This window comes from Dermacentor andersoni, chromosome 6 (assembly GCF_023375885.2).
Source record: "Dermacentor andersoni chromosome 6, qqDerAnde1_hic_scaffold, whole genome shotgun sequence".
Lineage (NCBI taxonomy): Eukaryota > Metazoa > Arthropoda > Arachnida > Ixodida > Ixodidae > Dermacentor > Dermacentor andersoni.
Window position 1 is genome coordinate 75,632,898 of NC_092819.1, and position 27,808 is coordinate 75,660,705.

Consider the following 27,808-nt stretch of genomic DNA (forward strand, 5'->3'; position numbering starts at 1 on the left):
CGATATAGATTGCAACAGTAATAACTGAAATACAGACAGTGTAGAAGTAGTAATTACCGAGAAACAAATATAATGATACCTCTCTATGAAGCAGTGACAAGGAGAACTTGTATTCACAAAGCAAAACAAGAAAGGAAATGGCACAGGTAAAGTGAACTCCCACGAAAGATAGCGCTTCCAATAAATTATTTTTTTAAAACGCAAGCTATATGCTTATCCATGCCGTACGTGGGGGTTATATTGACTGCGCTATTCAATGACTAAGGTCGCTCATAACAGGTGTTGCGTTCTTTCAGTAAATTATTCCACAGAATTTTAAGAGCGGCAGCCCACGAACAAATGTCATGAAACATAAGGCAGAGCTACTGCAACTGCAGCCGAACAAATGTGCATCTATTAAAAACTGCCGGAAGCCAAACGTTCTTGTGGCCAATGCGCTGAGCCTCAGAGGTCACGGGCTCGGCGTCGGCACTTCGGGGGAAAAAGCAATGGCGTCACAGAGAGTTCGCTTGCCAAGGCTGTCGCCGTGACGCAACTGAATTCTGGGGTTCTACAAGCCAAAACTACGACTTGATTATGAGGCACGCCGTAGTGGGGGTCTGCGGATTAATTTTGACCCCTAGGAGAGGGGATCTTTAAAGGGCCCCCAGTGCGCGCGACACGGGCGTTTTTGAAATCTTCCCCCTTCGAAATGCGGCCGCTGCGGCCGGGATTTGATCCCGCGTCCGGCGTCACTCACTGCTTCTTCCAAGTTGATTTCCTTCGTCAATGGGTTATCGCATGTGAATATCTACAGTTTGTAAATTGCAACGTGCCGTAAAGTAATCGCTTCTAAGATTAATTAGTGCAACTTCATTATCTAGACAATTATGCATTTCGATTTATTGTGCATGTCCGCCTGTTCGAGCAATCCAGTTCATGGATTACAAATGTGCTATCTGTCACGGGCAATTTTTTTATATATATTCTGTATAGGTCAAAGTTTAAGACACCTGCTAACTATCGGCGTCAAAGCGGCGAAAACTTGCCTTGATTCCAGTCGCCCGCTTTCTGACACTTCTCGGACACCATTTTCCTGTGGTTGCTTCGCCTCGGCACTGGAAACACAGTCGTCAGTCGGTCGTCTGCAAAGGAGGTGCATATGGCGCGGAACAGAAAATATGACAAGCAAAAAGGGCTTGATGAAACGAAAAGTGTACAGCTCTCCAACCTGTTAATAACCTCACGGGAGCGTCGACCGACGCGTCGGTCGGCGCCGTGTCGCGGAGCGCCGGTACCGTACCAAACTAGCGACGACAGGCGCATGCGCACAAAGCATACTGGAGTCCGAGCATCGCGTGCTAGGCCACTCCGGTAAGCTCCACGTGGCCCTCACTGCTTACTCGCTTCCAACGCAAAGGAAAATGCGTACGTATTCGCTTTGCATGGTATACAATAAGCAGTTTCAAGCAATCGATGCGCTGACAGACAGCAGAGCTATTCCGGGTTCAGTGGCATAGCCTAGCAGACGATGCTCCCACATTGAGAGGCTGAGCGCGCATGTGCACATGTTGAGCGAGCATGCACACTTGCGCGCGCAGAGTCCCATTGTGCCAGCGTCGTCTGCTAGGCTATGCTAGTGAACCCGGAATAGCCCTGTTGTTTGTCAGCTCATCGATTGTTTGAACGCTAGTTACTTGTGCAGCTGCGCTCAGTGACACGGCGCTGACCGACGTGCCGATCGACGGCCTCGTGACATTATTTAAATACTGTAAAGCATGTTATACGCTTGTCCCAGAGACGGAACCGTACCTTCTTCCCAATGTACTCGCTTCGGTTCCTTTTTTGTGGCGATTTTATGGTCGTTTCCACCAGCCGCGGTAGAACCATTCGACAAAGGGCATTCTGCGAAGATAAGACAGCGATATAGAAATGCTGCGCAATAAACGAAGTGCTTGATGAACGGCTGAAGAAATTTATCAATAATCAGGTATTTTAGACAAAAGATTGTTTTTGGCAGTGTAAAGGCACTAGCGTTGGTGGTCGCCCTGATACCGCGCGATAATCTGCAATGAACACCATACGTAACTAAAGCTATACGATTATATGATTAATGAACCTGCGGCACGTACTTTGTAAGGATGAATTTGACAAAAGCAAAAAATAATATATAAGATGAAACGAAATGTTCTGATGCGAGGAGAGGCGAACTGCCCTTTCCAGTCAGAGGCTCCTCTGTCCCATTCCTCGACCAGCACCTGCGGCCGACGTTTCTCCCATGCATACCTTCTCTTGTATTGAGGAGCCGTGAGCCCACGTGACTCTCACGTCAAAACCCCTTCTTCATTTTCTTCATTTTTTGGTTCGAATGCCCTAAAAAGCCCATACAGGCCTTATGTACGGCTGGTTCAATAAATCAAATATAATGTACACATTCACACAGAAACGAAAAAGAAAATCTAATAGCATTACATGTGCCAACTTAAAACAAATTCATGGACATAAGGAATTTCAAATTATGGTAAAAAAAAAGGTAAAGCACAAGGAACACACTGGTGTCATGATGAAAAGAAACAAAGAATCCTGGGCGTGTGTAGTATGTTACAAAATGTTTCGCCTTTTCTAAGAATTCATCGTGATTAAAAGTTGATACGATTTTATTTGGTTACGTTTTCCACTTGTATATACCGAGAAAGTGGTATAAGAGTGGCAAGAACGAGTTGCACCCTCAAATTGTGATCCACGCGCGAGAAGATGCGGTGGGCGTGGCTGGTGTTGCATGCTTTGAAAGAAGACCTGTGCTGACAAAGCTTGTGGAAATGGGAAAGAAGTCCTACTCATTTGCAGGCTTCGATTTTATTGTAAGGGCAGATTTAAAGATTGTTTTAATTTCAGTGATGCGAGACGTTCGAAAACATGGTGGTGGTGGTGGTGGTGATGGTGGTGGTGGTGGTGGTGGTGGTGGTGGTGGTGGTGGTGGTGGTGGTGGTGGTGGTGGTGGTGGTGGTGGTAACAACTTCACTGAAAATCCGGCAAATTCGTGGCCTGGGCCTAGGCCGCCCCCGAGGAGGTCCAGAGATTCGGTCTCCTCGCCGAGTCACGGGCTTGCTGGATGGCCCATAGTTGATCTTGGAGGTTTGAGCTGCGCAACGCGGCCGTCCATCGCGCCGCAGCTTCATCTGAGGAAACTGCTTTTTCTCTGCATATAACCTCACATTCCCAGAGAATCCGTCTAAGAGATGCGTGATCCCTGCCGCATAGTTTGCAGTTATCGTCTGAATAGATGTCTGGATATATCCTCCTGAGATGGACGGGTTTGAGGAAGGCCTTGGTTTGTAACTGCCTCCAGTCTACCGATTGGGCCCTGTCGAGTTTGCGGTTAGGGGGTGGATAAACACGCCTGGAGTTTTGATAAAATTTTGTAATACCACAGTACCTGGTCATTATTTCCCTCTCTGTCCATGCCTCCATTCGATTTCCAACCCCAAGAGAGGATCCTTTTATGCGGGCGCGGAAAGTGAGACCTCGCGCTACGCGGTGGACCTCCTCGTTGAGGTTGGGTACGGAGGTGTCGGGGGACGCGTGAGCCGGGAACCATATAATGTGTAGTTAATCCGTCTCCTCGGAGGTGACATAGTTCGCGTTGGCTTTGAGTATAACCTCAGCCTTCGACGAATGTCTGCTTTGTGCATAGTTTCTGACCGCCTTCTGCGAGTCACTGATTACGTATCTGCAACTGGGGTTAACGATGGCTAGGGCTATCGCCACCTCTTCCGCTACCTCGGGGTTTTTGCCGCCTATATACTACATGAACTGACCGATTGTTTGTCGGTATTAAGGACTGCCACTGCGAAAGCACGTCGATCCTCGTATTCTGCAGCGTCTACGTACAGCGCTTCCTTGTCCCTACCGAAGGTTTGGAGTAAAGCCTTGGCTCTACTCTCTCTTCGACCCTGATTGAATTCGGGGTTCATGTTCTTGGGTAGATTAGCCACCTGGAGCTTTTCCCTGATCGCGCTTGAAAGGGATGTCTTGTCGCCGTGCTGCTTGGGGTAAGTTATCTCGAGTTTGTCCAGGATGCTCCTGCCCGTTCGTGTCTTCGCTAGTCTCTCGAGTTGCGAGATTTGGTGTGCCTCAATTAACTCTTCGAGCGTGTTGTGGACGCCCATCTGTAGCAGAAGTTCCGTGCTTGTGCTGTCTGGAAGACCCAGTGCCATCTTGTGTGTTATTCTAATGAGGGTGTTCAGTTTGGCCTATTCGTCCGCGTACCAGTTGTGGTAGGCGGCCACATGGGTATAATGTGGCTAATAACGAAGGAATGTATGAGTCTGACGACGCTGGCCTCCCTCATACCCTGGTGTCTGTTGGTGATTCTTCTGATGAGCCTCATCGTGTTCGTGATCTTAGACTCCAAATGCCTGACCGTTTCTACGTTGATGCCGTTGGATTCTATGATGAGTCCGAGCACCTTAATCTGCTTCACCTTGGGTATTTCTTGTCCGTCTTTGGTGCGTATGCAAATTTCTTCGTATGCAGCATGCTGGATGTAAGTCTTGGGGGGTCTTCCCCTAAGCGTCGGGCGGTAGAGGAGGAGTTTCGATTTTTCTGGCGAGCAGACGAGACCGGTTCCGTCGAGGTACTCTTCCACCACCTCGACCGCGGTCTGTAACCGCTGTTCGATTTCTCCGTCGCTTCCCTCGCACAACCAGATCATAATGTCGTCCGCGTATATTGTGTGATGCACTCCCTCGATGGCGTTGAGGCGCTCGGGGAGGCCGATCATAATGAGATTAAAGAGCATCTGAGAGATGACCGAGCCTTGCGGGGTGCCGACGCTGCCCATGTTCCTGTCTTCAGATGCGGGTTTGCCCAGCGTTAAGGAGACTTTCCTGTTTGTGAGGAAATCCTGAACATAGCTGTGCGCTCAGTTTCCTAGATTAAGTGCGGGAATGATGGGTAGTATGGCTGCGTGAGCTGCGTCATCGAACGCTTTCTTGAGGTCTAATCCTAGAATGGCCCTGGTACCTCTTGTCTTGTTGTCGAGTATCTGGTGTTTGATTTGCAACATAGCATCCTGCGTGGAGAGATGAGTTCGAAACCCGAGCATGGTGTCCGGATACGCTTCGACGTCGTCCAAGCGTGCGTTGATCCGGGTGAGGAAGGCGTGCTCCATCAACTTGCCGACGCACGACGTAAGAGATATTGGTCGAAGGTTGGCGAGATCTGGGGGTTTCCCTGGTTTGGGTATGAGCACCATTTTTGCTCTTTTCCACTGGTCGGGGATGCATCCTCGTGTCCAGCAATCGTTGATGTACTTGGTCAGTTCGGAGTTGGTCGCGTTGTCCAAGTTACGAAGGGTCTTATTAGTTAGGCCGTCCGGTCCCGGAGCCGACTTGCTGTTGAGCTTTTGCACAGCGGCCCAGATTTCCGCCTCGCCCAAGTCTCTGTCCAGAGAGAAGTTGGGTTTTCCCGTGTATTCCCGGTGCTGAATAGTCGGGTTCTGCGGGGCGAATCTGTCGCAGAGTTCGCAAAGGATTTCTTCCTCGTCCTTGACGTGTGTTTGTATTGTCTTTCGCATGGTTTCCCTATGCATTGCCTTGGTCTTCGTCGGGTCTAGCAGGTGTCGGAGCAGGCGCCATGTGTGACCGGTGCCAATCCGTCCGTCCATCGCGTTGCAGGTCTCATCTCATTGCTGTTTACTAAGAGTTCTGCAGTGTTCTTCTATTTGTTTGTTGAGTAACGCTATGCGTTTCCTCAACTTCCTATTGTGTCTTTGTTTCTGCCACCTGGCTTGAACCGATCGTTTGGCCTCCCACATGTGCACCAGGCGGCTGTCGATCTTCTCGACGGGAAGTTCTGGCGTCACGGTCTTTGTTACTTCATTGACGTCAGCCATCACTTTTTCGACCCATTGTTGAATGTCTGTGATGGGCGCGTGCCTCATTCCTGCTCGATTCTTACGGAACGGGTCCCATGCAGTCCATCCATCTGAAGGTTTTGTTGGGTTCGATCTTTAATTTCTACAGTAATTTCGTTTCGAGAATTCTGTGGTCACTACCAAGGCCTTCGAACGTGTTATTCCAACTGGCTCCTTTCGTGTTGTTCACTAATGTTAGAACGGGCGTGGTGTCTCTTGTCCGCCCGGTTCCCATTCTGATGGGGGCGCTGGGGTCGTTGATGAGTGCCCGGCCTGTCTCCTGTATGTCCTGCCATAAAGCCTTGCCTTTGGTTCTCGTATAAACGCAGCCCCACGTTCCGTGCGAGGCGTTAAAATCTTCCCCGATTAGTAGGGGATGGGAGCCCGCAAGGTCGGTGGCCCTCCTAAAAAGGGTTAGGAAGCGCTGTCGTATGTGCGCGGGGTAACTCTATAGATTGAGGATAAATGTGCTAGATTGGCTCTTGCTTTTGGGTATAATTTCTACGAATACTTGTTCAATCTATGCTACCTTAATGTCGTGACGAACGACCACTAAGCCTTTCCTGACCAAAGTAGTTACCGCGCGGTTCTCCCCGGATGGGGGACCGGGCTTGGTAACCGGGTAGTTTTGCTAATTCGTGTGTCTCTTGTAGCATTATTACATCGGGTTTGGATTTGCTTTTAAGGTGTTGTTGCAGGACCGCTTTTCTTGCGGCGTAACTCCTGCAATTGCACTGCCATATCGTCAGCGCGCCTCTTTTACCGTGTTTGCCTATTTTGGTCTGGTCGTGGGGTGGCGGTCTGAACGACCCCACATGCTGCTGCGGTGTTTGCAGCGGCGTCGTGGAATTGATTAGTTGCGACCCCAGTTATGGGGGCCCCTGCGGAGGTAACTGGCTGCAGTTTGGCTACCCTAAGACTTAGGTTGGCCACGTTGTTTTCGAATTTGTCAAGTCTCGACATTATGGTCAAGACCGCCAGCGTGAGGTTGCCGATGGCTTCCGCTTGTTCTTTGAGTACATTCTGCATTTCTGTTAATTTCTGCCCTAGGTCTGCCAGTTGCGATTCGGTTTGGCCGGCCGGAGCCTTTCTCTTAGGTGGCGGAGGGCTGTAGTCCTCCTCCATGTGATTACCAGGGGCTACTGCAGCTGCACCTGCACTACAAGTACACAGACGGGGGGATATCTCCACCCTTCGACTATTCTAAGATCCTGCATTTCTCTCGTGAGGTGTGAGATTAATTATCTCAACTGTGCGTTTTCCCGTCTCATTCCTGCTATTTCCCTAGAAGCTGCGGTCTCCTTAGATCCGCCGCGGCGCGACGAGCCTTTGACCGCGTCTGCCCAGCTCACCTTGTTGGTGGTCTCTTCTACAGCCGGGCCTCCTCCGCTGCGGCGAGACCGCGAACGCGTACGGCTGCTGGATCTGGTTCGGGCAGGTCCGGGTGCGCGGCTCCGTGAGCTGGACTTTCTCGTTCTCGAGAGAGACCTCGAGCGCGAACGGGGCCTGGTCTCCCACGAAGGGGCATCCAACTGATTCCCTAGTAGCCTCCAATGCTAGGAATTCTTCTTGTTGTTGTCGTTGTCTTTCCCAACGTCGTCTCTTGACTATATATGGCGTCTTGAAGCGAGCCTTGCAATTCTTGTCGGCCGTTAAGTGCTCACCCCCGCAAAGTTGGCAAAGGGGGTTGCACTGGCGGTCGAGACCTGGGTTGGCCGTGCCGCAGCCTCTACAGATGCGGTCCTGCGGACTGGGGCACACGTCCATGCGGTGGCCCAATCTGCCGCATTGGTGGTCAACTTGTTTTCTGTACAATGCGCACCTGATGAGTGCGCCTCCGTAGCGGACGAAGGAGGAAACTTTCAGTCCGGAAACATGGCTTTTCTTTGTGTGTGTAATGAAGTGGGCTATTTTGTTTTGGACTGACTCAAACTTGCTGACAAGGAGCGACGGGTGGGGGCTCCAAATAAAGACGTATATTCCGTTTTACAGTGTGCGAGCACGCGTGGGCAGTTTTGCCCGCTCTGCATTTCCAAGGAATTTCTCGTGCTGTTCCTGTTTGGTCACTGCACGTGCTAGGTCACAGGCAGCATGTGGCGTAGTCGTAGGCATGTCACGTAGTGTTTCCCTGTGTTTTTCCAGTGACGTAGTCGTTGCAGACAGGGAGAACGGGCTTCGCCGATAAGAAGGACGCACGGACTTAAGATTAAATATTTGGCTAATTTCACGCGGCGTAGTACTTTGCTAACACGATCGCCGACACGTGATCTATACGCACCGCGATTGTGTCTGCTTGCTTTGTCCAAACCTGGCGAGGGACACTTTAAGCACTGCGGGACAATGCAACGAAGAAAACAAGATATCCCGCTTTTCTTTCTTTTTTTTTTTTTACGTGCCTATGCCACGACCTCATTAGCACGGCATATTGGGAGGCTCCGCATTAATTTTGGCCGCATGGAGACCTCTAACGCACCCCCAAATCTATGCACACGGCCGTTTTTTGTTTCATTACAACAAGGAACGCCAATATATTTTGCAGGTGATCTTGAGGCCGACTACGGCGAGACAGATTAAATTTTCATGACTTCGCCTACTACTTAGGCCGCCTTCGCACTGACCACATTCAATTCCGCAATCAACATACTTGGTCTAAAATTGCTGATTAAAAAGATTATTAGATAAATTTAGATAACCTAAACGCTACACTGATGTTTACGACACAACTGGTAAATTTCACCATTGCTATGAACATTGGCCAACGAAAGTTATCCCTTTGTTCCGGGTCCCTCTTTAAAATAAGTGGTAAATATCATATCGCCGAAACACGTGGTATAATAGTGGGGGAAAAGAAAACAAAGATCACGCGCACAAAAGAAGTGTTTGCCTTACCTCGGAGGCTCCTATCTAAATACACCGGAAAGGAAAAATCTTTTTTTCTCGGCAACCACTCGAGCGAATTTGATTTTTAAATAATTAAATAAAGTAAAGAAGAGAATGTGACTGTAGGAAGCAAGCTTTGATTTAGACCATCAATGTTTTATCAAAAAAATAGTTGGAAATTGCGAAATTTCAAGAAATAAATTATCATGTCCACAACTATGTAGCTAAGAAATGAAAAACGATATCACAATTTTTTAAACTGCACCTAATAACACATCTGAAACGGACAAAATTGAAGTTGTATCGCTAATATGCAAGTAGGACTTTTGCGAACACCCTCGGAAATATTGTAACAAATTCACGTAAGCTGTAAATTAACATATCGAATTTGTCGAGTTTACATGCTGTAACAGATGTAGTTTACAGAACATAGGTATTTGTTCTTGGCGCAGAGTTACGAATTTGTAAACTTCAGGCTTCCATGCTTTTTTTTTTCTCAGGCATACCAATTTCCGGGCACTTTTCTAAAACATTCCAGGCCCTAAATCAAACTTTTGATTCCTACCCTCACTAGAATTTAGCTTTGTCTCTGAAACGCACAAAATCTTCTTCTGATTGATCCAGTTTTAGGAAAGCGTTTCTGCGTTTTGCATGTATATGAATATGCCGCATCGGAGTGGGCCTCACTAAAGTTTCCTTTTAAGTGCGCTAGTTTGTCTTATCTCCTTATTCTTAAGGGTGTTCGAATCACTCATCGAATAATTGATCAGGATAAATTGTTTCTTCCTTTTTTTTGGAGGGGGGGGGGGGATAGAATTTTTGTGGCAAGTAAAACGACACGAAAACAGACGACAGTAAACTCCATGAAATGACATTGAAATGCAACAACAATCGTGTACTTAGAATTCGGTGCACGCTAAAGAACCTCAGGTGATCAAAAACAATTCGGAGCCCCCCCCCCCCCCCAACTACGGCGAGCCTCATAATCATGTGGTGGTATTGACACAAAATGTCCCAAAATTACATCTACATTTTAAAGTTCATAAGCATGTATGGTAGAAACTTAAAATCCACTTCATACAGTCACTAGATTTTACCAGCTACTATAAAATGCAACTAACCTCATCAAAAGCATCTCAGAGGTGGCCGAATAAAACGATTTCTCTGTTCCCGTGTATTTAGAGGCCTGCCAACGTTATAAGTTGAACACTACATTCGAATCAGAAATAATGCTACAATTTTATCGTTTACCTAAATTGGGTACCTCCCCAAACTTGCTTTTTCTTAAAGGCGCTGTGAATAGACACCCTGCTCTTATAGACAGAGCAACGATATTCTACGCTACAAATATGAAGCTTATATGAAGTTCATATGAAGTTTATTAAGTTTATGAAACATTCACGAAACGGAAGCCAAAACTTCGACTGTCGTCATACATTTCTACGTGCTCGTGTCGCTGTGGTGGGTAGGTCCGAATAATCGATGAGTCCGAAAAAGTCACGCTCTCAAAATTCGGTCAGCGACTGTATACATGCAAGGCTGATTCTTGGGCTGGTTGGCACGGTTTACTCATAATGGCAAAGCCTTTAGCGCCATTCAAAAAAGACAGGGACGTGACAGAGACATAGGACAGCGCTAACTTCCAACAAGAGGTGAACGTTAGCGCTGTCCTGTGTCTCTGTCACGTCCCTGTCCTTTTTGAATTGCGCTAAAGGCTTTGCCATTATGTGTATACATACGATTAGTGCCAATACAGCATTCGCAAAGAAGCTCTAACATTCGGACATTTTACAGTGAAATCGTACACGTTGGCAGGTATATGAGGCATTGTCGTTCATCTTCGCCATTGATAGCAATACATCAACATTTTTCTGCCGTAAAATAGTACCTTGACCCAGACGATGCAGTCATTTTTCAACGCAGAAGGTCCCAACGCAGGGATTTCATATATGTATTAGATAGGAGACCGTCCCGATGTAAAGCTTCCTTTTAAGCGTGCAAAAAAAAAGATTCACGTTCGAAACCGTATGTACAGGATCGGGAACTTGCCTAAATCCCAGTCTTCTTTTTCGTAATCTTGCTCCCCTGATTCGTGGTCGCGTCGCTCTGGCACGGAGTGAACCGGCTTGATTAGGCGCCCTGCGAAAATAGAACACTGTTCGAGAAAGTGGCATAGTTTTGAGTTCGCTCCCTTTGTAATGCGCCGAGTACGTACACAACTAAAAACTGCGATAGGACACACCGGAAAAAAATTATTTCACTCTGTCGTTCTTGTATGCGGTGTCCTATCGTTGTTGTTAGTGCTATACTAAGTTGCGTTGAGAGCATTACAAGATGAACGCAAGAGATGTTCCTTCAGCCAGGCTTCTGCTCCGAAAAATCGAGTGCTGTGCAGCTGAGAGAAGTAGAGCACAAAATGATAATGATAATAATGATGATGATGATAATAATAATAATAATAATAACCTTCTTGACCGATAAAAGAAGAAACCGTCTATACTAGCACACCAACTTGGATTCCGCCTCTGTCTGTGTGATGCCTCTTCACACGCGCGTTTCCTCACGCGCGTTTCGCATGCACAGCCTCTTATTCTTCTCGCACACATGCGTGCATGTGGAGTAAGTATGAAAAGTGAATTCGGCATCGTCGTCGGAACTGCCTAAAGAAGATACTCGTAGCGCCAAGCGCCGCGAACAACTGCGAGCTCGGCAGCAGAGGAAGCGGGAGCCGGCCGACGAAGAATTAAGATATGGCGAAGCGATCGCGACTGCAGCGACAAAGCAGACAACTCGTGGCGCTGAGGCGTGCCAACGAAACTGCTGAAGAACCGCAGAAGCGATTGGAGAAGAACCGATCGCACAAGCGTGCCAAGCGCGCTGCCGAAACGGATGAGCAACGACCACCGCGACAATTAAGCCCGACTATATATGCACACCAGCATCGCAAGGCCAGGGAACATGCCGTTGGCCGCGGCTGCGACGGCTTTCGCACGACATTCCGTGGTTGGCGCCAACCTGATGGCCCGCCTTCTTTAAATGCCACAACCCCCGCTCCCGTGTCATTCGTTCATTAATTAATTCATTCATTCATTCATTCATATATTCGTTTCGTATCTTCTCGCTACGCGGTACGTTCCCAAGAGCGTTTTGCGTACTCTGCGTCCCACGGGAATTGCCCGAGTTCAAGCTGCGTGCTGGCTGCTTCTGCGCAGATGGCACAACGCTCGTGACGCACAAGCACCGCGCCTCTGACGTCATCTCGCAAACGAGCCGTGATTGGGACATGATAGTAATAACGTGAGCCACGAACTGCGCTTGTCCGTTCGCAAGGCCCTTTAAAGTGGGCAGCACTAGGAGAGAGCATTGCGCAACAGTAGAGAAGCCGAACCAATCGGCCCAACACGCGATCGTCAAGTCAGAGCATGCGGTAGGGTTTAGTGCCACCGCTCTGCAATCAGATCTGCAGCAAGGCAGCTGAAAAAGTGCGCACCGATTAAAAAAAACTACCGGGAACCAAACATTCTCGGCCAATACGACCAGTCTCAGAGGTCAAGTGTTGGGCCGACACTGCGAGGGAAATAACGAAGGGAATGGCTTCACGGAGAGTTCGCTTGCCAATAGAGGCTGCGTGACGCAATGCCCCCTCCTAGTGCGTTGTCTACACGTTGAATACGGCTGACTGAAGTCCTGTGATATGCACTCACCTCTCACGCTGCGCGGCCGTCCACGAAGTGTCAGGAAAGCTGTACCTCTCCCGTCAGCAGGAAGACCGGTCGTGGAGGAGCCGTAGCCCGCGCGGGGCTTGTGGTCGCCGCGGTTTGAGCGCTCCTCCTGCGTTCGGACCCCAGTGGCAACCAAGAACTCGTGACGACTTCTGGTAAGTCGCATTCGGCAGTGTTTGCTTACCGTGACAGCGCTCGCAGCGTGCGTGCGGCACGATTGTACAATGCAATCGTCGTCAGGGAAACATACTGGATGAGGATGCCGACGCGGTCTATAGCTGTACAGCCGGGGACAGAGAGGTTTGTGGACCGCTTTCACGTAGAGAACGTTGAATTCCGCCACGACCTATGCCTCCGGCAACATATCCTCTCGCTCAGAATTCGCACGGAGTCTATTACTTAGTTCGAGCGAAGCGCCACTAAGCGATTGGTTTCTAAGTCAAATGGCAAAAGACAGCCACTAGAGAAATCCAGAGGATCCCCCCCCCCCCCCTCCCTATACATGCTGCGCTAGCCCTTCTGACACATTTGTTTTTTGCATTTACATGGTGCGTAGAAAAATTCGTACGCTGACAAATTTGAGCGTAAAGTATGAGCCCGCTTTCCCCGCAGTTCCATATTAGTTTTGGTGTGCACCCCCCCCCCCCCTCCTTGATGCCACTCTGGACCGCCCCTAAAGTCGGCCGGGCATCTTAGTTTGCATTTCAGTGAGCCCGTGTAATGAAAATCGCGCGGTTGTGTCCGTCTGATCGACACTGCCGACTTACCAGGTGTTCGTCATTATTCGGGATCCCGTGCCGTTGCTAATGGATATTAGTAATAAAACAATATATGATAGCCAAATAGCAAACCTAGCTCGAACTTTTCCTGCGGTGGCGCTCTCCAAAATTGCTATGCTCTTAACTATAGTGTGCTCGTGGGTCCGGAGCTTTACCTATGTCTAACGAGCGTAATCTGTCGACAATCCAATCTACTATAGATGCTGCAGTACATTCGAAAGTTGATAACGACAGCCACGTCACGGAATGCCTCCATAGCTAGCTCTTAAGGCAGTGACTTAAGCTGCTTGGCCTGTAATACTGTAATCCTTAGCAGCACTAAAAAGACAAGGACTGGCGTAAGAACGAAAGCACCGTGTGTTTTCATTCGAATGTATGTCCTTGTATTTAGAAGGGTTATCAGGTTCGCAGCTAAATTCTTTATCATACAAGAGTTATTGGTGACTACTCAAGGACGGGCGTCCGCAAGGACCCTCCTGTTTGCATGAAATAATGCACTGACTTCAGAGTTAAAAAAAAACATCAATCGTGCAGGGTGCACGTAGTGTGCCACAACCACGATATGATTATGACGCCCACCCTAGTGCGGGACAAATAATTAATTGTGAATGTTTGGGGTTCTTTAATGTACACCCAATGCATGAACTTCAGAGCAACACAAGGCAGACGTGATATTTTCGTTTCAGCCACCGACGGCAGATTATCATGACGCGAACAAGTAAAATACAGTGCTGTGTACCGCGACGAAAAATTGATTGGACTTTACTTTCTGGACAAACCGCGCATTCGTATTCTTACACGACTTGGTATAACGAGCAGACTTGTATTTACAGAAAAAGAAAGAAGTAACTAGTTAACTAATACATTATTTTAAAACGCCTTTTGATTGCAGTCGCTAGTTATACTGTGCCACGAAACTAACACAGCAATCACTAAAAGAGGCAATCGCTTACAATTACGTAACACTTATCCAAACTTTTACCAACATTGCATAATTACAGTGAACATAACGAGCCGGCTTGGCTCTTTTAGTGCGCCCCCCTGCAGCCCCTTCACACGTTGTTCTGTCTTCGCAAAGTTGCTTCTCAATATTTTTCCCTTCGAACAACTTCTCTCGTTATATCTCAGTCCACCACTAAGCGACTCCTTCAGACACGAACTTTTCCGAACCCCGTGCTTTACAACCGCATGTACCCCGATGACTGTACTCCCCACTCTGCAAAGCGTGCAAGGCCCGCGCTGACCTCGATCATATCATCTGGCAATGCCCCAAAGCCTCACCCACCAACACCTCGCGCCCTTACACACGCAGCATACCTACCGCCGAGCAGTGGGAGACATTGCTGCTCAGCTTGGACCCAGAGGAGCAGCTCTGGGCCGTCCGGATGGCCGAAGACGCCGCCAGAAAGCAAGGACTGGCCGCCGTCTGAGGAAGGGGGGGATTGGGGGTTAGTCTCCCGACCCTCGCCACCCCTTAACCCCATCAAGGACATAATAAAGTTTTTTCTCTCTCTCTCTCGTTATATCTTGTGAATTCATCAGATCCAGCGCCGGTGAAAAACTTGCCGGATGGGCGCGCCGGAGGCGAGTGGGTGGTTGCTGACGCGCGCGCGAAAAATCGAACTGGGAAATTCGGCAACTCTCCGTGCATCGCAACGGGAATCGGCAAAGTCTGTGTGCTGACATCATGCACGACCGTTCGGACGTGGTGGCACTGGCGCTGCGCATAAAGGCGCAATTGACCGTCGCGATATTTATGTAGATCAGGTAAGTGCCGACAACACAGGCCGCGCGCGACCTGCGTTTTATGTAGGACGCAGGCACGGCTTTAATTGGCCTCTTCGAACATGCGCACCCGCGAGGCAGGCGCTGCTGCTGCTGCGTGGCAGGAGTGCGGCAGTTGTTTGCCGCACACTCCGCGCGAAATCCAAGTGGTCAAAACTGCATGCGTCACCAGTTGTCGGTAGTCTCGCCAATAAAGCAGGCGGTTACGTATCATTGGTATGCTCTTCAGAGCGACTGAATCACAGTGAGCTTTACCAAGTAAAAAGAAAAAAAGAAAGGTAATAGATCGATAACAAAATTGCCAAATGGCGGAAATAATTACAAGTAATTCTTTTACGTATAATTTGTTACGTATACAAGTCGGATCACGAGATATTCGACTCGAGTGTGTTTGACAAGATTCTCACAAAAAAATGCGCAACCTCCTTTTTTTTTTTTCAACCAGCGATAGCTGCCATATGGAATCCGTCGCCGGGTCGTTTTGATGAGCGAGGACACAGGTGGCCGTCCCAGTTAGAAATGCTTTGCGAGTTTATAAAGAAATCAGAAATGCGCAGTGCCTCGAGTGGGATCCGAACTCCGGTCCTCCGGAGCTGCCGTCAGAGGTTCTGCCTCTCAGCCAATACTTTTTTTTTTCGAGCTATTTACTTCCGGGCGAAAATGTAATCCTTGCGGGAAACAAACGAGCCAATATGAGTCTCGTCACCCGCCGTGGTTGCTCAGTGGCTATGGTGTTGGGCTGCTGAGCACGAGGTCGCGGGATCGAATCCCGGCCATGGCGGCCGCATTTCGATGGGGGCGAAATGCGAAAACACCCGTGTACTTAGATTTAGGTGCACGTTAAAGATCCCCAGGTGGTCGAAATTTCCGGAGCCCTCCACTACGGCGTGCCTCATAATCAGAAAGTGGTTTTGGCACGTAAAACCCCATAATTTATTTTTTAATTTGAGTCTCGTCCACTTGCTCGGCGGTGCAGGCACGAACAGAGAGCCCCATAAAGTTCCTGTTCATCCTTGAGACGACGTGCGGCCCACACAACGGTCAAGCATACCGAGAAGCACTAAAACGGTGGCAAGGATATAGACACCTTATCAATATAGAATGCGTACCACTCTGTACAAAATTCCACCAATGCTACGAAAGAGAAAAAAAAAATACTGAGACCGGAGAGCGCGGTCTATTATGATTTGGCTGACTACAGGATCGATGCAGCTCATTTATGTAAGACTTCGCCGATGCGAAAGAACTTAAGTGAAGCCGACGGTAAAATGCGAAAAGCGGAATAAGACAGAGAATGAGGAAGAAACAGCCGTGTATTTCTCGTTCACCACCGCGGAACGCAACGCCACATCTCCACCAAATAAATAACGTTTCCGTCTTCTCGGAATGAGAGTGTTCGGGGCGCAGCTGCGAATGTTTACTCCAACCGATACCGCAAGAAAACTGTGCAAGACTTGCTGCGCATAATATTACGTTTCTGCGGACGCTACGTATACGAGAGAAATTAATAACGCAACTAGCCAGAATGACTGGCTGACGACGCGCTCTGCGGTTGGTCTACGCGTACACAAACAAGGACCAGGTTGAAATAATTAAAACGAAGGCAACGGTAAAAAAAAATATCCCAGAACGGTCAGGAGTGGTTATTTAAACTGGAGCGGGCTCCCGTCCGATGCTCGAGTGCTCGCCGACTTTTTAAGCATACACTGGCGCAGCCAAAGACGGCACGACGACAATGGCATGGCGATTGCGAAATGATGGTGTTGTACGACGACGACGTACAACCTGACGGCGATGGCGGCATGAGGAGAGCGTGATGGCGACGGTGTGACGAGAATTGGATGACGAAGCAGAAATGACGACTACGAAACGACCACGACGGCGGCATTTATGTGCAACACACTGCCAATCACGATAGGGATTATTGCAGGAAGGGCACATACATGAGCAATACGTGCGTGCATACGTGATCGATAGAAGAGAAATACACGTACACGTAAAATACGCACATACATAAGCAATACACGCGCTCGTACATAAATAGCTACGTATAGTATACCACTGAAGTTATGTAGTGTAGCTTCGAACACAAAAGGATACTCATACGAAGAAAAATATACAAAGGACAAATCATGGTAGGCTACAAGAACCAACAAGGCAGCGAAAGTAATTCGCATAATTGTTAGCAAATCGGGAAGAAAAAACCCGGAAATTTATTGCAATGCGCGCAGGGGTGCCTCGTAGATGCGCGCAAGACGTTATCCTAAGAAGAAGTGCTAGTCAAGTATGCAAGCAATTTATTACGCGTTCCCTAATTCCACATGGAAAGAACGAGTACCTGAACCAATCAGTGTTAAACTGATACCCATTTGGCCAATCCATCATCATGACAGCGATTACATGACGACGACGATGGTGTGGCAGCGGCGTCAAAACCGCGACCGAATAACGGCACCACGATTAAGATGGAATGACAAAGAAGGAACGACGCCGATGAAACCGCGAAGTTGGTACGACGACGATGGCACGACGAGAACGGGATCACGACGATGGCGTGACGGCGGCCGTACAACGACTGTGTGGCGATGAATGTATGACGATTACGGCATGACGACTGACAAAAATCAGATGACGACGATGCCATAACGATGACAGCGCGTCGACGACGGCGAGCAATGTACCTAGTGGTACATTGCTCGCTGGATACTGGATATGTACCTAGTGGTACATATCCAGCAGCACATACCCATGAGAACTGTGAACTGCACTATCTCAGGGATCGGCCTCCCACTGCGGAACCCGCCAACGTCTTCCTCATTCTTTGTTGTTGTTGTTGTTGTTGTTGCAAATCTCTCTCTCTCTCTCTCTTGAAGGCAGATTGCTCGCGCACGTATTTGAAATGTTTATTTAAACCCATATCAGACGACACAAGGCAATATTTATGGTCTATATGTAATTGCGGCAGCTTTCGCGTCACCGTTTCGGCATTATGGACGAAACTGCAATGTTATAAAACATCAAATACTAGTTCAGCGGTGGCGTGAAGCTAAAGTAGAACACCGGGCCTCTAATATGAAAGTAGTAAGTTCGAATCATCGTGCATTCCACTACATTTTGTCAGGCTTCGAGTGGCACCTGACACCGGCAAAAGAAAAAAAAATGGCGAGAACCAGTGGGGCTATATAGTAGTCAATGCGCAACCAAATCAGAAAGGCCCACTAATTTTCAACAAACACAGTCCCACAATAGAAAAGGCATTAGCCTTTCTGGTGCTAGTTCTCGGCACCTACCTCCCTCATCACTCTTGCAGTTAACCCGTGGCCCTCAGACCCCAGCGGCTGAGGAACACCTGACCAAGGCAGTGACCAGACCTAGTACGCGGCAGAAGTTGCTAAGAACCTCTGGATCCGGGCACTGGAAACTGAACCTGGCAACATTTACCGCGCGAGCCCTCTCGAGTGAGACTATAGCTTAGCAGGGCTCTTTGAGTAATTATCAGGCATTTCCTGAGATAATATTGGCCTTATTGGGGTTAGAAGAACTGCTGAGGCTCATTTAAACAGTGCTCACCAACGGCTACGTCTTCTTTTACAGAGGTCCTCCAGATAAGAGAAAGTATACGCGGTAGGATTTCTAACACATTAGGACATAGCGGACAACTTTGATTGATTCTACAGCATTGATGAGAGGGTAGCAGTCGTCGTAATAAAACTAAATAGGAGATATACGAGGGCAAATCAGAAAATATTTGCCCCTATTTTTTTATTAGCCAAAGTAAGGTACATACAGGTAATCATATGCGCGTTATTCTACGCACCTTACACTATTTTTCCACATGGGCCCCACACCTCTTCAACACATTTGTCCCGTCGCAGCACTAAACGTGAGATGCGCCTGTTAGTTATCGACGCGCGCCGCCTCACCGAATTCTCATTGTCGCGCAAGTCTTCACGGCCCTTTGGCGAATTCACACCACCACCACCTCATACTTCTCAAAGCGAGACACGTTTCTCCATACGTGGGCTGCATGTCGTGGGCTGCATTTCCCTGTGATCTCGATGACCGTTCGTCCCTTGCTCCATAGAAAACGAATCGCTCGTACGTCATGAACCTTCGATGCGCAACGACCATCTTCAACAACTGACAGCAGCGCCGTGCCGTGGAGTTACCGGCAGATAAGGCCGGGCTGGTCCAAGAAAGATCCACCGCTGGGAATGGATATGTTGATATCGCATTTACAGCCGTAATTTAGCTAAAGAAATGGTAGGCGACCCTAATCTTTGACTTAGGTGTCTCTTAGTGGCACTAGTACCTCTGCGTTGGTGTTCATTAGGTTAAGCGAACGAACGTCTTTCCCCTGACGCGATATGCAGGCGAGGAGAGAGGGAGGGCGAGGAGAAGCGCAGTGCGCGCGCCACCTGGCGGGACGCGCCCTCTCCGGTGCTGACGTCAGTGCATGTAACGCCCACGCGCGCAGCTGCTGCGAGCAAGCGAGCGAGCGAGCAGGTGAGCGCCGGAAGAAGAGAAGCGAGAGAGGAGGGAGTGACGTCACATCCGCTCTGAAAGGCAGATGTTCAGTCTATGCCAGGCAACTGTTTTCCATTAATTAGCCGGTTAAATATCATGCCACCTTCTTCTGTGTGACGTCATTAGTGACGTAATTACTCCCAAGGCCTCTAAAGCATACGATTCTGAGCTTTGGTGTGCGGCAATCAGTGATTTCTAATTAATTAGAATTATTCCAGGCACTTCAGTAACTCAACTTGTACCTCTGCTTCGATATCGTACAATGTTGAAACCCATAAATTTTGTACTGTATTATTCTTTTTTTTTTCTTATTTATTTTGAATTTCGTCCTCGGTCGTCTCAGGAGGCGAACTGAAAGTGCTGCGCAAGAAACAAGAGTGTCACTCGATGCTCGTACCACTAAAAAACAGGGGCAAAGACTTTGTGATTCGCCCTCGTAGATTAAATGTGGTACAAGCCTACGCTTCAAACTCCAGTCATGGTGATTAAAAAATACAATAGCTTTAGGAAGATTTTGAGTAAGCAATGAGAAAGGTGCAAACTCAGTGTACTATAGTCATGGGCGAATTTAATGCAAAATTGGGGAAATGCAGGCAGGGGAACAAGCAATTGGCAACTACGGCATCGATTCTAGGAACACTAGAGGAGAGATGTTGGTAGAATTCGAGGAAAGGAATAGACTCTGATTAATGAATACCTTCTTTATGAAGGGCAGTAACAGGAAATGGACCTGGAAACACCCTAATGCAGAGACAAGAAACGAAATAGATTTCATACTTTCTGCCGATCCCAGCATATTGCAGGATGTAGAAGTGTTAGGTATAGGGTGAAGGGCAGTGATCATAAGTTACTGGGTCTAAGATTGCTCTCACTTTGAAGGGAGAAATGGCAAACTTAGTCAAGAATAAACAGGCGAATCTAGATGCAGTAAAGGTGAAAGCAGACGAATTCAGGCTGGTGCTCGCAAACAAACATAGAGCTTTAGAGCAGAAGGATGAAGATCCGTAAGATGAAGATGAAGAAACCGTAAGTAGGATTATTTCAGAAGGAGGAATTGAAAGGAAAGGCACCAAGGTAACCAGTAGGTAAGCCTTCTCAAGTAACAAAGCACCTAACAAAGAAACGACAAATCATGGAAGTGTCTTACTCAAGGTATCAGAGAATCCTCTGAACTGTCAAAGCTGATAAACAAGAAAATTAACGATATTCGAAATTATAACGTGGGAAAGACTGAAGAAGCAGAAAAAACTGGCCTCAGCATGAAATTGGTGAGAAGAAAACTTGGCATCGGACAGGGCAAGACGTACGCCGTGAAAGACAAGCAGGGTAATGCTGTCAGCAATGTTGTTGATATAGTAAAAGCACCAGAATAATTATCTATTGAACTTATACATTACCCAGAGCACACACGCAGCCTTATTTGGAAGTAGTGATGAACAAGATACAGAGATTCATTTTATAACTAGCGATGACGTTAGAAGAACCTTGCAAGACATGCCCCGAGCATAATCGGCAGGAGAAAATTGTATAACAGTCTATTTAATCAAAGATGGAGGAGATTTTATGCTTGGAAAGCTTGAGGCCCTTTATACGCAGGGCCTCACGACTTCAAGTATACCAGAGAAGTGGAGGAATCCCAAGATTATACAATCCATAAGAGGAGGAAGGTTAAATAATTGAAGATTTATGCGCCCATTAGCTTGGTTTCAGTATTGCATGTAATATTCACAAAAATAATTTACAGTGGAGTCAGGACAACACTTTAATCAACCAAGAGGACATGCTGGCTTCAGGAAGGTATATTCTACAATGGATAACGTCCATGTCATCAATCAGGTAATTGAGAAATCAGCGGAATACGGTCGAGCTCTCTATATGACTTTCATGGATTATGAAAATGCATTTGATTCCGTAAAGATACCAGCAGTCATGGAGGCATTGCGTAATAAAGGAGTACAGAAAGCATACGTGAATAGAATGGGAAATATCTATAAAGATTCCCCAGCTACTTTATTTCTCCACAAGAAAAGTTGAGAACTGCCTATCAAGAAACGGATCAGGCAAGGAGACAATATCTCCAATGATATTCACTGCATGCTTCGAAGAAGTATTCAAGACATTAGACTGAGAAGGCCTAGGAGCGATGATCAATGGCAAATATCGCAGCAACCTTCGGTTTACAGATGGCATTGTCCTGTTCAGCAACACTTGGGATGAACTGCAACAAATCATCGAGGACCTTAGCCGAGACAGTGTAAGAGTAAGGCGGAAGATTAAGAGGAAGCTTTAGCTCGGGTGCTCCAATCTAAATACATGTAAAAGGAGAATTCATTTTTCTCGACAATTGCTGAACCAAATTTGACGATGTTTGCTACATTTAAAAGAAAAACTTAAAATCCAGTGACTGTTGGTCTATATTTTTTTTATTTAGCTCGTCAATATTTAATTAAAAACTAGTAAAAATCGAAAATTTTCAGAAAACGAAACTGTAAAGTTTACAACTCTGTCTCTCAGCAAGGAAAAATGACATCACAATTATGTGATTTGCATCTGATAGTGCGTATAAAGCGGACAAAATTGATACGTTACATATGAACCTAAAGAAAATTCAGTAATATGCAAATGCAGCTTTTGCAGAACCCTTGTACACAACGCAACAAATTTGTGTAAGATATAAATTGACATATTGAATTAGTTCGCTTTGAACGATTTAATGGGTGCCGTTTACAGAACCGCGATATCTGTTCTTGATGCAGAGCTGTTAATTTATAAACTTCGTGCGTCTACATTTTTTGAACTCGCAAATTCTTTAATATTCTTTTACGGAAATTCCGCCTCTAAATCGAAATTCCGCTTCCAACAATCACTATAATTTATCTTTCTCTCTCAAATGCAACAAATTTCATTAAAATCGGTCCAGAAAAGCGTTTCTGCGTTTTACATGTATTTGAATAGGCCGCATCGGAGTTGGGTCCGAGCTAAAGCTTCCCCTTAACATGCAGAAGGCAAAGGTAATGAACAATAGCCTCGCAAGCGAGCTAGAATTCATGATCCCCAGTCAGCCTCTAGTATTTGTCCAGGAGTATATTTATCTAGGTCAGTTACTCATAGGGAACCCTAATCATGAAAAGGAAACTTACATAAAAATAAAAATGGGTTCGAGTGCATACGGCAGGCATTACCAATTGTGACTGGGAGCTTACCAGTGTCTTTGAAAAGTGTACAATCATTGCATCCCACTGGTGCTAACATATGAGGTAGAAACTTAGAGGATAACAAAGAAGCGCGTGAGCAAGTTAAACACCACGTAAAGAGCAATGGAACGAAATAATGTTAGGCGTAACGTTAAGAGACAGGATGAGACCGGTGTGGATAAGAGAGCAACACGGGGATAGTCAATATTCTAGTTAACATTAAGAGAAAAAAAAATGGAGCTGGCAGGACAGATATCCGGTGCACCGATTATTCTGTAACTCTAAGCGTCCATGGACCCTTAGAGTTACAGAATGTGTGCCAAGGGAAGGGAAGCGCAGTCGAGGACTGCAGAAAATTAGGTAAAGTGATGGAATTAAGAAATTTGCAGACGCAGGTTGGCATCAGCTAGTGCAATACAGGGGTAATTTTAGATCGCTGGGAGGGGCCCTCGTCCTGGCAGTGGATATAAAGATAGGCTGATAATGATGAGGATTATGATGATGACAGCTTCAGATGCCAATGTTCGCCTCACAAACACTCGCTGCTGACACGCTGTTCATTACGCTGGAGCAAATGCTAGACGTCTTGTGTCAATAGCGGGCAAGGCATCGATTCCCCAGTCTTCCAGCTCTCCAGCAACCACTTTTGCGAATCCCTGGTCGCCCACAGCCCTCCCTACAGCGTCCTCAGCGCGACGAGCTTTCAACGACGTCTTACATGTTGCCACCCCTCAGCAATACGTGTGTTGTACTCCTTTCCGAGCCACCGACGTCATACTTCGCATCACCGTCTTGACGCCACAAGCGTAAATTCTCGTTCCGTGACGCCCGCTAAGCGTACCTCGCTATAATTTCTTCTCTTAAATACTTATACGTTATAACTGTGCAAGGCGCTTCACGTCACAGCGCACAGTGATTCAACTAGGCGTGTGCAAAGTTAAGCCCGATACCTTCATTCCTTCATCTACAGTTACTTCATTGAGTGTACGTGCGTGGATATATAGTTTGAGCTAATACTTCTCAACTTGTAATCCTCCTTCCCAATTCCCCAGTACAGGGTAGCCAAACGGGTTCAGCCTGGTTAACCTCCCTGCATTTCCTTCATCTCTCTCTTCCTCTCTCTCTTTCTCTCCCTCTCTCTGGCTTCCGTACTATACTGCATATTTCTGCTCGTTTTACAGCACCCCAGTTAATTTCCTAAAACATCTTCAGTGTGTCCTTACTCCACGCCACACCTGGGGAGGTATTCTGTAAGAGTCCAGCTAGTGAACATGCCCGTTTCGTCTGTTGTTGAAGTGTTGATTGGCTGTGGCGCCTGGCTGCTGCGGACACGTAGCGTAGTCCAGCCAATCAGAAATTAAACAGCAGACGAAATGGACATGTCCACTAGGTGGACTCTTACAGAATACCTCCCCTGCATACAACATCTATGCAACGCTTAGTTAAACTGGCTACCACAATTCCTGTCTGCAGCCGTAATTTGAAATCGTAGGACAAACTGTGCAGGCTATGTGAACGTAGGTGTGGGACGAACGGGGATGTGACAAAACCTCACGTTAATTGCTCAAGTGATAAGAATCAGTATTCGCACATCCATAACAGCATACTTCATAGTACCAGAGAACGTTTTGCCAGCAGTCACCATCCCCAAAAGCCAAAGCCTCATTACGAAACCGAAAACAGTTACTGAACTCGGCACGTTGTCAGTCCTTTTATTCCCTCTCAGCCTTTTGACACTACTCCAATAGTACAAACCAACTTGCACCGACTAGATCACTGTATCAACTAATACCATCTTAAGCTGTTAGACCACCAGCGCCACGATTACTGACGCAACAGTTTTCGATGGGAACTAGTTTTATTATCTCCTAAAAGACGGCGCAAACATTCGTATACCACAAAAACGCGATCCAATTGGTGTACCATTTTGAGCATGGTGTCTACGGGGAAGTGCGTTACTAGCTGTAACACAGAGCTTGTTGTCAGATTTTGTCCCTGGCCTCCTGCTGACGTAGTAAAGCTATGCATTTGACCGTACCATAGTCTGTACACAATACTGCCGGATTCCCTCTTTTCTCGCTAATGGTTGTATTAGCAACCAAAGGTAAGCCGTTAAAAGGCTAATATCACACGCACAATAATGCTGATAGACCGTTGAAGCAAGGAAGTCTGTACACTTTGTGAGGATGATCTTCCGCAATCCAACATTCTGGTCGATTCAAACACAGCGATAGCGCAGCGCTTCACACAAAGAATCCGTATAAAACGTCACACTATCGAATGCTTGTCGAGTGTGAACTAGCTGCGAGTGACAGCTATACACAGATCTCATCTGGCAAAGGCATCGGCACACATCCGCGAACGAGAAACGTGAACAAGAATAGCAAGGATCTTTCGTTAATTCGGCTTTACGAGACTCCTATACGTATCCATTACCGTTCGATTGTTTCGATGCGAAGAGACGGCTCTGCTGAAACTGACGCTACACGTACCCTTGGTCATAGAGTTTCCTACAAGAATTACTAGAGGGAACTCTGGCGCTAGTGTCTACGGCAGCTGCAATGGGAGCGGTTGTCCCAGCATGGGAATTATGGGAAGTACATGGATTTGCCTAAACTTTGTCCTTTTGGCTTCAAACGGCATTGTGACTTTGTTAACTCGTCATTTTCAACGGTATATTGCGGAATAAATAATTAAATAAACATCATTAAAATTGCCCGACGGCAAGATTCGAACACAGGGACTCTAGCACAGAGGCCTGATATTGAAACCATTAAGAGACGGACGCACGTATCGTCAAGCGAATGAAACGCCCTTATGAATTTATCGCGGGCATGCCAGTGCCTTGAGACGCTTGGCGCGTTTCGATTTGGCCACCTGGATAAGCTCAGTCGTTGCAATTAATAGAAACTGTACGCGTTCCCGGCGTCTTCTGCACTTCGAAGAATATAGATTGCGCCGAAATATACGACAATAATATTTATATAACGTAATATACAAAGCCACAAGAACGTCTGAATCCACAAGCACGAAGATCAGACAAATCCATGTACTTCCCATCATTCCCATGGTAGGACAACGACTGCAGCGCCAGAGTTCCCTCTAGTAATTTTGTAGGAAACTCTATGCCCTTGGTTACCACAGTGGGCTAACCAGAAACTCATCCGGCTACAAACGAGAATGAAAACGAAATAACCAGTGATGCTTACCGTCGGCTCCATCGCGCGGACTTCATCATGCGTCGTTGGAGGTCTCCGAACGATCGTGTAACTGGCTCGACTGACAGGCGACGTCTTCAGAGCGCCTGGGAACTGTGGTCGCGTCCGTGGAGACGCCGTAGAGGAGGTGCCCATGCGCCCATACGAAGGCGCTGCGGCCCTCATTTCCCCACTTTCATCCTTCAGACGCGTGCAGATTTAAGAAACGTGCACACGCGATGAGTGTTAGGGCCCGCGCAACAGTCGCGCGATGCAGTTCAACAGAACCGCCAATTGAGCAGCAATGATCACCGTTACAACATCCATGGAGCTCCATGCTTTTCGCAGGAAACTCTATGCATATCACTATGCGACATGCATGGAGCTCCATGCAAAATAAAAGGCTTCTCCAGAAAGGAAGTAACGTAGCGCAACCTAGTGAGCAAAGTGCACACAGACCTCTTTAATGGTTTCACTCACCCCGTCGGCTAGCGTTCGCGCCTGCTTTATAGTCGTAGGGGAGAGTACCATTTGAGTGGCGCCTCACAACGGAAGTTAGAGGAAGACTGACAGACGCGCGATAACCTGACAGACGCGGGGAGGGAGCGTCTACTGCTTCTCCACCGGAACGGCAGCGGCGCGCGCTCACACGCACGCGTGATGCAAGCAGTCGCCTCTGTCTTTAGTCGTACCTCCATGGTCGTACCTGGTCGTAACTAAGGCCACTTAAAAGGGGCATTAGTCGTGCAATTATTGTGTAGAACTCTATGAGTCGTACCACCTGGGTAGCGTCACATTACGGCAACTCACTGAACTAAGGCGCACCAACGGCTCCCATAGGGAGCATGTGATATTAAAGAAATAATAATAAATAGAGGAGGCGCAAAGCATGTCATGTTATTTTTTGTTCCTTAATTTATGTGAAACGTAAGTATGGGTGTGTTGGTGGGGAAGGACGACGACGCCACGGTGGACGAAGCACGCCCCGCCCTCTCGCATGTAGAAAAGATTTGCAGGTAAAAACGCGCATGAAATACCGCAGGGCGAAATACAGCTTGCACGGTTTGGGACAAGAAAAGGTAGTAACTTGGCTAGCAGTTCTGTCCCATGGGAGCCAGTCAAAGCTGAAAGCCATGTGTGTAGGCTGCTCATAGAAATTACAAGAGAAAGCACACGATCGACGCCAATCAGCCTGGCCCGACTATGCGGTATACTTTTGGGATCTCAGATCCATTTTCAGGACGACGTGACAGAACCTTGTAAGATGTGATCAGGTTCGCACACAGGCGGGAACCTATGGCCAGAAGGCGAGCTCTTTGAAATCAAATTCGTGCAGAAATCATTCACGCACGTGAGCAAGTTGTTGGCCTCGCGCACAGCTGCATGATAGTGTGCAAGTCAATCGCATTAAGGGAACCGTTTGCTCTCGTGTCGCAAGTTATTTCGATTGCTTTCTGCTTCTTGATTTCACTTCAGGCGTATTTTAGGCGCACGTGGCAATGCCGGACGTTGGCACGTTCCTTCCAAGGTTCATTCCATGCCGCACTGTTGTGTTCTAAGCGCATACCGTGGGGGGCTTAGTGCATCACATTTGGCCATGTCATTATGCGGGCTCATATGGTCCTGTCAACGGCAGGGTACGCAATGCTGAAAATGTTGCTCGCTTGCACCTGACAGTTGTGCGTGCGCGTGCGCGCGTGTGTGTGTGTGTGTGTGTGTGTGTGTGTGTGTGTGTGTGCGCGTGCGTGCGTGCGTGTGCGTGCGCGTGTGTGTGTGTGTGTGTGTGTGTGTGTGTGTGTGTGTGTGTGACATAGTATGGGCGAGTGGT

The 27,808-nt window shown here is 47.5% G+C and overlaps 1 protein-coding gene across 1 annotated transcript; it reads right to left on the minus strand.

Moving 5' to 3' along the window:
* Positions 1 to 1,008: 1,008 nt before the first annotated feature.
* On the minus strand, positions 1,009 to 26,836 carry LOC126522415 (uncharacterized). Its single transcript, XM_050171167.2, has 5 exons — positions 25,993 to 26,836; positions 12,481 to 12,607; positions 10,826 to 10,915; positions 1,792 to 1,884; positions 1,009 to 1,124 (listed from the first exon to the last, which is right to left on the minus strand). The coding sequence occupies exons 1-5, from the start codon at positions 26,164 to 26,166 to the stop codon at positions 1,009 to 1,011; spliced, it is 600 nt and encodes a 199-aa protein (XP_050027124.2). The 5' UTR covers positions 26,167 to 26,836.
* Between the last annotated feature and the right edge of the window lie 972 nt (positions 26,837 to 27,808).